Genomic DNA, 15,529 nt, shown 5'->3' on the forward strand with positions numbered 1-15,529 from the left:
TAAGCGTTCTCTGTCGTTTCCATTAAATCAGAGATGTGCCACTATCATCACAGGTTGCCCTGAACTTGTCCTTTTGGTCCCATAAATCATTGGGCTGAAAACCCTTCTACTAGTCACTGACATGGGAGGGCTGATCTGGTCAGTTAAAGATACAGCAGCAGCAGCCCATTTGGAAACCTCAACCCTGGATGACTAATACTGGCCTGAGAAACGGCTCTTTAAACATGCCTTTTTAAAAATTCTCACACCAGTCTGCTTGGCTACAAGTCTGAGAAAGCAAACGAAAGCAGCAGCACACCTGTTTCAGTCCAGAAATATATTACAGTTCCTAATATTTCATTGTTTGACTTTTAAAATCTTAACAGTAGTAAAGAATAAAGACAGAGAAAGAAATTGTAAAAGTTGGAATGTTTGATTGTCACATTCAAAACAACAAGGGTAACTATTTGTAAAACTGAAAAAAAAAAACTATGCGATAATGGTAAGCAAATGGTCACATATACAAAAAAAAAAAAGTCCTTATTTATATCTCAGTCCTTTGAGGAAAGACTTCTCTGGGCCTGGGTTTCACCTGGGGAAAAACATATGAAGAGAGCGGGGATCTATATGATGAAGATATGACAGACAATTGGACTCGCTTCTTTTTTCAGGCCTGGTAAACTGAGTAAGAAACATCTTTTTTAACATTAGAGCCCAAAAACTCTAGTTTACCTACTAATATTTTCTGGTGCTGCAGCGCAGAAAGAGCTGCTAGAGATTACTCCCTGAACTTACTGACATCGGGTTTATTTTCATGGCTAGGACTTATTAGTCAGCACAGGGGAACTCCCAAGCTGGCTTGTTAAATGGGGAATCTTTCATTCAAGCATGTACAAATTGAGACGCATTTAGGTTGCAGACACACAAAAGTTCATACAGAAAAGCACATCCAAATTCCTGCATACATACAGATGTAAATGCAGACGCACAACCAGACTCAAACAGATACACCCCACATACACATTTGCGCACACACAATCGGTATCAAAGCATTCTCTCCTGTCTCACCACGCGTCATTTAAAGCCCAGTTGACCGCAGTGCCTGGTGTTAAAGCCAACAACAGCGGCCAGCAAAAATCACCCTAATTGGGAGTGGTTTTAACGAGGGGGGAATCCCTTTCTTTCTTGATCCCTAACTCCAATCTTCCATCCAGGCTGAATAATAGTCACAGGAACATTTCTCCATCCTCTCTCCATCCCTGCTTCTGCTCTGAATGACCATGTTAGTGGTATGTAGGTTTGTCTCCAGAGATGGACAGCCCAAAGACATTACACTGCTCAGCTGTGAAGAACCACTATTAGCAGGAAGGAGAGGAAGGAATGTAAAGGAAAAAAAAAATCCAACTGGGAAAGTACGGGAGCATGAGGCAGGCAGTACCTGTGTGCCTTTATTTTCAACATGACGTTGCCAAAAGTGTTGGAACCCTTCCACTAACAGAAAAACCAAGTAACTGGCATCCACTGTTCTCTATTTCATATTTCATAGAACAGTCAAGTTGCTTTTGATTTTCGATGTAACATATTATTTCCATTATATATTATTTCCAGTTCTCTCAGTCTTGATGAGTGCCTTCTCCCAACAGTGAGTTTCAGCTCTTTCCATAGATGTTCCATTGGATTAAGACTAATAGGATCAGAATGTTTTCTAGTTGGTGCTTTTAGATGTAAGTTTTGGGTCATTCTCCTGTGATATGAGAGAGATGACCTGTGACTGACAGAGCTCTCTGACACCAGGCTGTATGTTTCTACAGAATGCCTTCATCATTTTCCTGCGCAGATTCAAGGCTACAAAAGCAAGCCCATAAGACAAATGGGCCTCCTCCATGTTTCACAGCGAGAATGGTGTTCTTTTCTTTGAAAGCTCCATTTCTTCTTCTGTGAACATACAGCTGATGCGACTTATCAAAAAGTTCTCATTTTGTTTCATCTGTCTAACGGACAGTCTCCCCTAAGCACTGTGGTTTGTCCATATGCATTATCGAAAACTCCAGTTTAAACTTTCAAAAGACGGTTCCTCCTCAGAACTTTCATTCAGAAAGTGACATTTGGTGGACACTGTTGTGCCTTGATCTTAGAGGTAAACCTGCATATCTTTTTAAGTTTTCCTTGGTTCTTGTTCAACTATTCAAACTATCCTTCTGTTCAATATGGGGTCAATTTTCCTCTGGCAGCCATGTCCAGGGACTGGACCCATGGACCTTAAACTTCTCAATAAAATTAACAACTGTCGTCACAGGACGATTGTGTGCGATTGTGTCATAGCCTTTACCTTGACCATTTCTTCCTTACCTCCTCTGACAACCCTTTTCTTTTCTCCTCTCTTATCCCTGTTCAGTGTGGTGCACGCAATGATACCAAACAACACAATAAGTACTTTTTCTCCATTTAAATAGGCTGAATGACTGATTATAAGACTGAAGACACCTGTGACACCAATTAAAGACAAAAGTCTGCTTGAAACATCACTACAATCAACTTGTTTATCACCACTTCTAAGGGGTACCAACAATTTTGGCCATTTTAAAAGATCTTTGTAGAAGCAAGAATTCGGCTCTTTTCAGAGCTTATTTGTTTTATTCTGTGGTGAACCAAAGCGATGAAAGTATGTATGATAAAAAGAGCTTTTCATTTCAACACTTTCACGGTAGAACAGAGTATTTTTCAAATTATGTGTTTTATGAATAAAAAGCACAAAAAGCCACAAGACAAGACAATGGAGAAAAGAGAATGATGGAGTGAAAAAAGAAAGAGATAAAATGGGAGCGAACTGAAAGAGCATGAGATTGCTTAATAATGAGAAAAAAAATAGCAACTTTTTTGAGTTTTGACCTCAAGCATATACAGTGGTTGTGGTATGAGAAATGATCCATACTAGAGGCTAATGAATGGACAGTTATCATCAGATCATCTCTTAATACAGCCCCACACCTTACAGACAGACACACATGTGCACACACGCCCGATAAATACCTAAACCATCTACATAAAACTTTACAGAGAAGCATGGTGTGGGGATGAACAACAATACTGTTTTATGTCACTGTTTATTACGTGGCTGTCCCATATGGAAAAGCGATACACTCACTCACACACAGACACTGGAGTAAATGTACAGCTGTTGTTTTGGGGGTATCTGAGGCGGCTCCACTGAATGAAATGAATATGGGCACTAAAACACACACTGTCACATATATATATATATATATATATACATATATATATATATATATATGTGTACACACTGGTTTACTGGGGGTTTGGTCTTTGTGTGGGTGAAGATGCAATATAGGACGTTTGTGTCAATATAATGAGAAACTGAATTCTGAACTAACTTTGATCAAACACATATATGAGCACACTGACTTACACCTGCATATGTCATGTTGTTACAATAGACTTATCAGTACAACAGTGCAAACCAGCACACCCTCTAACATACAACCTATGACACCCGGGGAACAAAGTGGGTGGTGGAACAGGGTGGATGGAAATCTTCCTAAAGTGAAATACATCTCTGGCAAACACTTGGGTAAGATTAGATAGGATCTGAGACTGATTTACCGTGTCGGTTTCTCCCTGGAAGCCGTTATCTGACCACTGCCTGACTGATTTATACCCTGGGACGTACTGGTATCAATTAGAAGAAACCTAAAGGAGTCATTACCTAACTAGCAGAGGCCCCCGAAGACTGTCTGGGATGGTAAGAGTAATAGAAGTAATATACTGTCACTCACCACAGAAATACACTATTCACTCACCACAAGACCACTATAGGACACTAGAGGAAACTGGTTTTGTAGCAGGGGACAGTGTCAGCCAAAATGGCACAGTGCAGGGAGTTGTGTGTCATCCAAGCCGTTACAAATACAGTAACTGATGAGTGTTGATGAGTTACATATGGGCTCAATGACAGCTGCAACGCATAAGCAAATTACATATGGTAAATGCCTGTTCATTTCTTAATATTAAACACCACTTTACGGAAAAATGTGTACGGCGATAATGGTCAAAAAGAGAGCTCTTATTCCCACAGTTGGAATTTTCACTTTATGCCATTCTGTTACCCAACCTAAGCCTGAAGGGTCTTGACAAATTATTGGGTTTTAGGTCAAGTTTGGGCCATCTCATTTCATACAGCTTCAGGCTTGATTTGGTTTTGGTTATTTTCTCTCTGGCAGCTCCAGTGGTATGTGTGTGTGTGGGTGTGTGTGTGTGTGTGTGTGTGTGTGTGTGTGTGTGTGTGTGTGTGTGTGTGTATGTGTGTGTGTGCATGCGTGTGATATGTTGCAAGTAGGATATACAGTGCCTAGCAGGCAAGTGAAAGAAACAGCAAGGCAAGCCTTACGTTACTTGAGCCTGGCAAACTAACGCTCAACAATGGAAGAAATTAAAGAATAATGCTGCTTCAGTACACAGTGGAACCTTATGACCTTAAATAACCTCTGATTGTGCTTGCAGATAGTTTTGCTCTGGATTACGACTGTTTAATCCGTCAGAGTTCTGAATTTACTGTCCATGTACTTTGGGCGATACTGGATAAAGGTGAAATTGAGCATGATACAGACAAATAGGTGAGAAAAAGTTTTAACCTGAGCCATGCCATACAACAATGACAGCAATCATATCACATCCATACAGGGTTAGTAGTGCACGGTTAATTTTTTCTTTTTTAACAAAATGGTATCAGATCAGGACTTGGTAATGGCTGATACACAAATTCGGGTAACAGAATCAGTATCGGGAAGGAAGAAATGGTATCGGAACATCTCCAGTGGCCATTCCCACATTAGCTATATATGGGTGACAACTGAAAAAAAAAACCCTGAATAAATGGGTGGAGAAACATGACAAATGCAGATGCTTCTACAAAGGTGCACTGCATGGTACAGTTAAGCAATTAACATCCAGTCATGCTCTGTGACGTGTAAAAATACTGAGCGGGCCCAGTTGATTCTCACTTTGTATCAAGATGGCAAGCCTGTGTTTCAAGAGGAAAAGTGACTAAAGTGACATCTGTATTTAGATCTATGGGAAAGACATCAGTAAACAGGCTTGGAAATTGTGGTCAACAGCGCATGTTTGATGACCGTGATGCTTGTGCATTAGTGCGATATGTGAGGAAAAACAGAAGCAGCTCTTCCTCAGACTGAAAATGTCAATGCAGGATGTGATTAGACTGTCAGCAACAGTCCGTCCACAACTCCGTAGAGAAGGATATTATAGTAGGGACGCAGTGCATAAACCCTTCATTACAAAAATGAATGCAAATTTGACAGTTCAGTGGTGCAAAAGCCACAGGCACTGGTCTACAGAGATGTGGAAATAAGTGATCTGGTGAGATGAGTCATCCTTCGCCATCTTCTCCACAAGTGCATGGGTGGTGTACATCAAGAGAATAATACAGGCCTGAATGCTTGATGCTGACAGTGAGGGGATCTGGTGGCTCTGTTATGCTGTGGAGGGCATTTTACTGGCATGGTGTGGGTCCACTTTTCCACTCCATGTTTCCTTAGAGAGAAGGGTCACTGAGTGATCACCTGACTCTGCTGCTCCGCTCCTGTGGGATGATGCGGGACTGAATCGAACATAGTTTCCTTGGGGAGTCAGAGGTGAGGGAGATGACGGCCACAAAGAACCACAGTGGGCCATGCAACCTGCTGCACTGGGCTAACCACTACAACACAGTGGTATCAATCTCACACCTGCTCCTGCCCCGCGGCACCACAACCAGCCTGGCCCACCAGGATTCTTCCTGTGCCCCCCAGATAGCCGCTCCGTGCCTGACACACACCAGACTTAATAGATAAAAACTCAAAGTCACAATATACTGTATGATTTGGATCTGGCTCAAAATTGAATAGGTCCTTCCCTGGCCCATGCTTTATCTCCCCCCACCAAGTTCACAGGTGAACACCTAACCGCCTTGGCAGAGTTAATAAAATAAAGATTGTTCGAGCCCAAAATCTCGAGTCTGAGTTGAGTCTCAAATCCTTTGAGGATGAGTCTCAAGTCAAGTCTCAAGTCTCTGTGTGTGTGTGACTTAAGTGCAACTTGAGTGCAAATTGCAAACTCAAGTCCAGATCTCTGCATCATACACATGCTGGCAATTAGAGAAACACTTATATCACACAAATGCTACACTGAGGCAAATCTATTGAGATTTCACAAGGAAATACATTCAGGTGTAAAGACCATAGATTGAATTTAGCCCTTCTACTTCTTTCTATGCATGGTAGGTAACAGCTACAAGCTAGCTAACCACTTTGGTTATATCAAGCAGTTTGTTCATTTTCCACTGAAGAGTTGGCAAGTTTACCAACTGTCAGGTCTTTGTGCTTCTAATAAGTAAAGCTATACTACAGCTGGAACAATTAGTAAATTAAATGATTAGTTGATTGACTGAAAAACACCAGGCAGTTATTTGGATAACTGATTAGTTGTTACAGTAATTTTTCAAGCAAAAATGCCAAACATTCTGTATTGTCCTGGCTTTGCTGCTTTTCTCTGGGTTATGTGAAAGTTCATTGAATATCTTTAGGTTTTGGAGTGACGGTAAGACATAGATGAGGTTGAGGTATGATGAGGTTACTTTGGCTTTTAGGAAATGGTGATAGGAATTTAACAATACATTCTGACATTTAATCGCCCAACCAAACAATTTATCAATTAAACGATAAATAATCATCAGATTGATTGCTTATGAAAATAACCTTTCTGTCCATTCTCCTGGTTCAAGTTTCCACAGAGTGTAGTCTGTAAGCTCAACATAGCTCCATGCTGAGAGCCATCAATCTTCCTCAAAATATGAGTTCTGAACATTTAACAAAGACTACAATTAAAAACTGTAAACTCTTGTTTATGTTTGTCTCTGATAGTCATAGTCAAGTTGGGTTAAGTTGCCAAATCACAGGAGGGTGCATTTCCAAATATAAATCTCTTTAAGTTTGGCTTTGCTCGGCTTTTCTCTTAAACTATTGAAACAGAAATAATATGATAAATGGAAAAGAGTGGCTTTCTTTCAGCAGAGTAAACACACTGACATGAGTGTAATTCAAAAATTGGCCATGGAAACAAAATAAAACTTGAAAAAAATGAAGAGACATAAATAAATAATGGGTAGTTTTCACTTCATTCAAAGAACATACGTTTTCCTTTACAAGTGTGCTGGAGTAAATCACCATGAAAAAGCAAGGGTTCCACAGAGGCAGAGGACCAAGGAAAGCTCTGTGTGTGTGTGTGTGTGTGTGTGTGTGTGTGTGTGTGTGTGTGTGTGTTGCAGTATGCTTATGAAAACGTGTGCACTAGCAACAGAGTCTGCTGTTAAGTGTGTGTGTGTGTGTGTGTGTGTGTGTGTGTGTGTGTGTGTGTGTGTGTGTGTGTTCTTAGGAAATCGGGGGCACTCTATGGGCAGTCTAACGGAGAGCTGAGAGATTAGGGAGGGTCTTGTTTCATGGACCTTAAGACATCTGTTCTCTCTCTCTTGCCCACCTCCCAACCTTTCTTTCATTGAACTATAAATGCCCCCCTACCTTGGGGAGGGGTGAGTCGTGGATGGAGGGAGGAATGTGGGGCTTCCACTTGCTTTTCATTAACACAGGATCTGGTAACACACCTCACTGTCAACCTAATCCCCTCTCTCTCCATCTTGTCCCCTGGCAGAGGGGGGCTGCCATGACCAGGTACAGAGCCCCAGATGTTCCATGGATGGGGGGGGGGTGGATGACAGGGTCTTCACCCCACTGCAGCTATGGATGTACGCTAATGAAGACAGGGTGGGGCGGGGTGAGTCCAAAAACATATACTGAAGAGACCCATGTTACAGCTCACACAGAGTAATCTGCCTGCCTTCTGGTTTCCCCCTCTGCCCTGTATTATATCTCCTTCATTTCTCTACCATTCTTTTTGCTTCCTGTCTGCCTTTCTCCAACTTTGTTTTTTGTCTCAACTTTTTTCCTCGTCTACTCTTCTTAAACTTTCTTGTGCTGAATCTCCTCTCTGCACAGTTCTGCTATCTTTCTTTGTCAAATAGCATTTTATTTCCTATGACTTCTTTTATCTTACTCCTTCTTCTCACATTTCTGTCACTACATCTTCATTTTTTCTCTCCCTCTACTTCTCTATCTCCATCACCCTCCTGCTTCCCTTCTTTCATAACACCCCCCCCCCTTCTGCTTCCTCTAACAAACTGGCATCATCCTGAGGTCTGCTCAGGATGTGGTCCATCAATCTCAGCCTGCCACTGAGAAGCGGCAATGCAACACAAGCAGCAACAGTAGTGGTACATACTGTAGCGGTAGTAATACTACATTCTTCTGTCTTACATCTCTCATGTACAGCTTCTCCCAGGGGGGTCATTCCTGCTGACTTATTGTGGCAGCTCAAATGCTCAACCTTACAGAACAGGAATCCTAACCTTTATCTTCCTAAAATTCCAAGGTATCCATTTTCTGAGGTATGGAGCAGGACTGGAGAGGCCGGGTGGTGGTGAGTGATGGAGGCAGTGCAGCTAAGGCTAAGAGTCAGCAGATACATCTATTGTCGTCAGTGATCGCTCTGCGTAATTTGAGACAGTTTGTCTCCTTTCGATGTCAACAAATCTGGAAACACTATGTGAAGAAGCCCTCTGGGAAAATAACCATGTGTGTTGTGACAAAGATCTATAAGAGTGCTAAAGTTATCAAGAGAGAGAGAAAAGAAACAACTGGGTGAGACAAACATGTTATTCAGCAGGATAACTTGTGAAATTTACTTTCAATTACCCTTTCCCACACAATAAAAGATCCTCTTTGTGGGGATTTGGTGCCATGAAAACTTTGTAGCTCTCTACTGGCAACATACACAGGTGTTACTCCTCTCAGAGATGAGGCAACAAGAAATATCAGGGCCTATAATGAGATCTACATAGAGGATCTCAAACCTCTCAGGTATTTCAGAGAACACTCATATATGATATATGAGGAGCTGAATCAAACCTTTACTGCACATAATGACAGCATTAGTTTTATGGGCAGATATTATAATGTCTTGTTCAGAACATACATACATAATGTTACGTTTTCTGAGCCAGAAAAACACAGACCTTGGAGCCCGACTGGGGACGACTGATCCAGTGGATGTCAATAAACACCAGTGGTCTTGATCCCACCATTTTTATTTGTGTTCAGTCAAACTGTAATGTCTATCAAGGTGCTTGTAATGGTAGAGTAAACAATACCCATGAAAAGACAGTTCACTGTACACTAATCTCCATTTCCTGTGTTTACTGTAAATGAATCAAAGAACTACTAATAACAAATATCCTAAAAAGTATTACTGTATGCAAAGGAAGAGCAGTCATTATAAATAGCAGAATCATTTGAATGGAAAATGAGTGGGAGGGGATTAGCTTTCATATTAGCAAAATTGTGTCTAAACTCTATTTCTTTTTCCATTGCGTTGCACACAACGTTTCAACTGTGTTTATTGAAGTATGGATGAAGGATGAAAGCTGAAAAGCCGGTGAAAATCAGGGCAGGGCACGGGTGCTGAGTATTGTGTCACCGTGCAGTTATGCAGATTTGAGTAAACAAGTGCAAATTGTTTGAGGTTTTAATTAACATTTTCGACAATCATTTTATCTGAAGTAACCCTATATAACAACATCTGCAAAACAGATGCAGGCACTTAGGGAGCCCAGCCCCAGCTCCATCCTTGTTCCTTTGCACCCCCAACACAGGAGATGTGTTGCTCAGCGGCACCAAGGTACAAACCATCTACCTGCTAAATTATGAGTCAACTTGTCCCCTTGTTATCTACTGCGTGTGGCACATCAGCTCCTCACTCTCTTTTCTCTCTGTTTCCATCTGGTGTACAGTTTGGAAGACATGCCAAGAAAATAGCAAAAACTGAAAAACAATCCAAAAATCCATGATCATCTGCGTTGGGTCACACCCAACAGCACAGAGAAATTGGAAGCTTTTTAATTTATATTAGTATTAGCAGATCTGATTGTCATAATGGAAATACTGTGATGCCTCCTGGATAATAGTCAGTGTTGATGAAGGCAGGGTTTGGTCCTAACATGAAAACAAACATCTCGCTCTCACACACACTCATACATTAGCAAATGAAATATCATTCTCTCTCAGACCCTAATATACACATATCGTTGCAATCAAATACACACACAGTCTCAAACCAACTTAAGATCCAAGACTAACACAAACATCTCACTTTACAGTTTACTTACAAACCTTGTTTTTGGCAAATGAGGGCTTTGCTAGCATGTGTAAAAAAAACAGCAATATTCCAAATAATACTGAAAGCAATACTGTTATTTGGGTTGCAACCTTTCCCAGTATGAGTGAAAGACAGCATCAAATCTTCCAAAAACGGCTGAGACATCACGTTCTCTTCAACAAACAAGTGTAGAAAGGGGAAAGTTCGGCAAAGTGATACACAGTGAGATACTGATCAATAAATATTCAAAACTCACAGGCCCATACACTTACTGACTGCAGTATTAGAGCATATTTACACTTGTTCTCCTAATACAACCTGCTCTTTAATTGAGCACAATCCTGAGGGAACATGTTGCTTGAGCTCCAGCTACATTCCTAACAAATTTTCATCTGAATGAATAACAAATAGAAGAGTGGGGTGCACTGGGTACAGCGCTTTAGAGTTTGTCCACATCAATATTTGTTTGGTTACATAACATAATGACACGAAACAGAACAATTTGTTCTTCACTACATATTTTATTGGATATTTGGAGCTTTGTGTAACTGTACTTTATTTTCAAAGGGCCTGGACTGATTCCTGTTGGCTTACATGCTCACATGAGCTAGGGTACGAGACAAATGACACACCACAAAAAAGTGTGTACATTTATTGTTGTGTACTGCAGAGTCTTAAAATTGTGGTTTCTTTAAAATATGATAAAATCTGCCAAATGGGGTGAAGTCATTGCAGTTGTTTCCAATGTAGCTCCACCTGTTTCAAGAATTTCCTTGAAACAAGTGGCAATATCTTGAAATAAAGCAGAATAAGATGGATTACATCACTGGTTTGATGTTTTTCACTTTTCACATTAAGAAAAAGTAACAGTGGGTCATTTAAGGTCCAGATCCTTGTTACTTTGGAGTGATACAACATGGGCCATTTACTGAGCTTAGATAAGACATGGGAGTTGGAGAAAATGAAAAAATGGAACAATGACTGATGGAGGGTTATAAACGAAAACCTCTTTATGCTGGTATAATTTACAACTAATAATTAACAATTATATGGGTTCTATGTTTCTGGCTAAAACATAAAGGTGAACTTAAGGTCTATGAAGGTTTGAAGAACTATGACAATTAATATTTGGCTGGCCCATTCAGGTAACAACCGCCAAGTATGTTTTTCATTTAATTACTTGCTTTGGGTTTTCAGTCGATTACAAATTAATGCAGCAAATTACGGAAGATGTGGTTTTATGTTTCTGCACCTGTGATCCAGTGCATCTGTGTTCTTGTGTCTCAGCCCAAAGAAGCTCAAAATCATTTTTCAGTTTCTGCAAATGGAAGATATTTGTCTTTACTCACCTTCTATCCTTGGCCCTGACTTCATGTTCAGACTTCCTGCCATGGCTGATACTGATACTGTCACGCTGGGCTTCTTTGGATGAGCCTCCGTCTCCATGACTACTACAATCTGGGCAGTGTGGAGAGAGACCTTATGGAAGGACAACGCCAGGGCCCTGAAGCTGCTGCTTTGACCCAGAGCTGAGGCCTGATGGTGGGGGTCTGAATGAGAGAGAACGGACCTGGCCTTTGTCTTCTTAGGGGAGGAATGAGGCGTGGAGGAAGCCGAGGGTGGTTTGGTGGAGGAATCCCACACATGGTTTGGTAGGACTTTCTTCAGGTAGGCTTTAGCCTGCTCCAGCTTCGCCAGAGTAGGATTTATTTTGAGGGGGCGTGAAAGCTCTATGTTCAGCTCAGCTGTGGAGAGAGGGAGACAGAAAGAAAAAGAATTAAAGAAAAGATGAAACATTAAACAGTGACTAAACAACAACTCCCTCTGTGGACGGTTTCTGGGAGAAGTATGTCTTTGTGCTCATCCTGACTTTATCTTCTTTATGAAGTGCTGAATAATAAAGAAAACCAAACAAGCAGTAGTAGCAGTAATGCTTTTGGACAGGTAACAAAAACATAACTTTACTGCCGGGAAAAAAAACACATAAGTGCAGTAAGTGTAGTATGCAGTAGTTTCTGGATCTCTCTCCAGTTCTGTTTGTGGCCGTTTGTGTTTGTGCATAGAAAATGAATATCTCATATATTTCTTATGATTAGCAATCTAGTGCCAAACTGTAGGGCACCTTAAACAATCTTAAACCCAGGACACAAATCGAAAAAATTCCCTGCTGGCTGGGGCCCTTGCTCCTTGCTGACATCTTAGTCTGTCAGTGTCATTTGGAAACTCACCATAAACTGGACACAATCCATTTGGGGGTTTTAAGAAAAGGCAGTACCACTGAGTAAGATCTGCTGTCATCTAACCCATGGAATGCTGCATAATACCATGTCTCATAAATCAAACTTTGAACTCTTCTCTCCTCTTCTAATCACTCAGCTTTGCATGCAAGTAACTGTTAAATAACAGCTGGGTCCAGTCTCAATCTCTTTCTCCGTCTTACATGCACACGCACAGTTACTGGCTGTCTCCCTGTGATATCCTAACGTGACACTGCGGAGTAGCAGAAGAGAATCTTTTCTTCATGCCAGCCACATAAATCCAAGACTCCTCGGCATCTTCCGTTCTACCTCTCCCTCACTCTCTGATGCACTACAGCCTTCAAACACTTGACTGGAATTCACAGAGACACATGACTTAACTCAATGCCGTTTTACACCACTTCCATTATCCCATTTTTCCACTTGGTCATGATGATGGGAGAAGGAAGCAGCCGAAAACAACAGCAGCTGTTTTTCATGGTCTCATCAAGGCACCAGTGTTTAGAGGCTTTTTAAGGGTTTTAGGCCTCCTGTCTGTCTCCTCCCCAGGTAGGAGCACAGGATGACATGACCAGGAGTGCTGCCAAGAGAGGCAGAAGAGTACACACACACACACACACACACACACACACACACACACACACACACACACACACACACACACACACACACACACACACACACACACACACACACACACACAGCCCTCAGGGTAAAGTAAGCAGGCACTTGGTCAAATAGAAGGATGGCTGGAGAGAGGAATTGGAGGAAAGATGGAAAGGAAAGGTGGATTTTTCTGTGCAATGTAGCTTATCATTTCCACTTGACTTATCACCAGGAAACGTTCCAGTGGTGGAATAAATAGCCCGTATGCAGCTGTTCGTCCAGGTTCCTCTGCTCCCCTCCCATGTTCTTTCAACCTTTCATCCTCTCCCCCTCCGTTTCATGTAGCCCATCTTTCTGCTTCCTCTCGCTTCTCTCATTCCTTTCTATCTTTTACTTTTCCTCCATTCCCCCACCTCAACAGCCCCTCCCCCCTCTGTAATCACATAAAGCTGTCTCTGATCACCCACTCAGGGCCAATGCTGGGGCCTGGGCCTTGCTTGGCTCTCCACAGAGGGAGATATGGTCCTGATTATCAATTGTCCTTCTTCCCGAAGTCTCTTTCTGCCCCCACCCTGAAAAACTCATCCTTCTGTCCAGACCTAGCCAGTTCTGAAGTGACAGTATTACCTGTTAAACCCATCAGAGATTCACCTGGCCTGAGTGATCAGTGCAAATTCTACAGCTTGCTATAATCCAAAGATTTTTCAAGACTTAACCAATATTTAACCTTTAATCAGTCCATCCAGGATGTTCCTATCTTGCGATCGCAACAATTAATGCCAAAAATTTGCAATTTTGTCGTTTCAATCATAGCAGCATACACATGTATGTCGCCAAACTCACTTCCTTGTGTCTGGTTGTGAAGATTCAGACATGAGTGACATGAATATTTCACATTTACCAACAAAAATTACTGCTCAAGAGGGGCAGGGCAACTGACTGATATTCTGAATCAAAGTAGCAGTAAATTGTTTTATATGCCTGAATTGGCTGAATTATTGATAAATTATCCAAAAGTAAAAAAAATAAAAATCACAACTTCTTTTTGCAATGTTGCATAGCAATTAAAAAGAAATCTGCCATGAAATTAAGCATTTCAGGCCACAACTATTCTGTTTAATTTACCTACATGCAGCTACACATTTATTCAGGAAATCCACCAATGGGAAGTTTGATTCTGTTGGAGCTGTCTCTTCGATCTATCAGAGCTACCATATACAGATTTCTTCATTCATGTAAATATTTTACTGGGCAGGCAATGAACCACTTACTTTTATAATCTAGAAGCACAATAGAAAATGATGTATTGAGTTTGTTAACTGCACAATGTGTAAGATATGATATTGTAATTTCCAATTGTCTGTTGCCCAAAACGGTTTCACTGACATTATTTATCATGAATGGAACAAGCAATGAAGTACAGCAAACAGCTAGTTCATTAATTCATAAAAATGCCTCTTATGACGTGACCTCAGACATGTTACACATGGCAGTTCAAATGACTGACAAATTTATTACTTCATAATTCAACGATTCCTTCAGAGACTAACAGATGAGTTCAAAGGAAAATTCTTTCACTTTTGCGCTGTCAAATGACAGAAGGATAAAGTGCATCCCTTGTGTGAACTCCGAGACAACTCTCCATGGAAGACTCTGGAAAGGAAGGGGGCCACAGCATCTGTACAGCTTCCCCCTGTCTCTATCCAACAACCAGTGGAGCATATTTTTACTGCACTGGAGCAATGACAAAAGAAGAATCTTTGCAGAATTCAAATGAAATCACTTCACAGCATTATATGGCCATATGTCAAGCACATCAGTGATATCCTTAAGTTTCGTTGTTTCTCTGGAGCTGATATGAATGTGTGTGAGAAAGCCTTTACAGTGATGTTCCATGTGGTTTCACTATAGAGGGAAAGGAGGTAGAAGAGGAAACTAAAACCTGCAAAATCATGTATTTATGGATCAAGATGTATTGCAGCAGTATGACTTCTCAACGATAAACACTGCCACACCTCTTACACACTGTAGTGCAGAATGGGAAAGTACAAATAACAACCCAAGTTAACGTTGCTTTCAAATGTGCTGTAATACTTTAGGGCTGCAAGGAGACACAGCAGAGATTTTTTAAATTTAAACTAAGGAAATATCAATTATTGCAAAGCAAGAGGAGTCAAACAAGGGCTTTTTCCAACAGTGGCATTCTCACACAAGTGTTTTACTAGAAAAATGTTAGCTTCAGCTGTAAGACTAATGGCTATTTTAAGAGGACTGTCAGTGAAAGGCCTGTGCAAGGAGCAAGCTTCAAGCCTGGAGGTTAAGAGGTGGTGTTGGTGTTCATATACCTTTAAAGAACAGGCCTTAATGTGAACAGGCTGGTGGGAATCAGAGACTGGCCCTTCTCAGGT

The 15,529-nt window shown here is 41.2% G+C and overlaps 1 protein-coding gene across 1 annotated transcript in view; it reads right to left on the minus strand.

The window, feature by feature from the left end:
* The window catches only part of vps13b (vacuolar protein sorting 13 homolog B), a 322,535-nt gene that overhangs the window by 66,777 nt on the left and 240,229 nt on the right, over positions 1-15,529 (minus strand). The window contains exon 38 of the mRNA XM_022753222.1: positions 11,607-12,002. Within this exon, the coding sequence (XP_022608943.1) occupies positions 11,607-12,002 (396 nt within the window). The remainder of the gene's footprint in view (positions 1-11,606; positions 12,003-15,529) is intronic.

This window comes from Seriola dumerili, unplaced genomic scaffold, assembly GCF_002260705.1.
Source record: "Seriola dumerili isolate Sdu_G_001 unplaced genomic scaffold, Sdu_1.0 BDQW01000191.1, whole genome shotgun sequence".
Classification (NCBI taxonomy): Eukaryota; Metazoa; Chordata; class Actinopteri; order Carangiformes; family Carangidae; genus Seriola; species Seriola dumerili.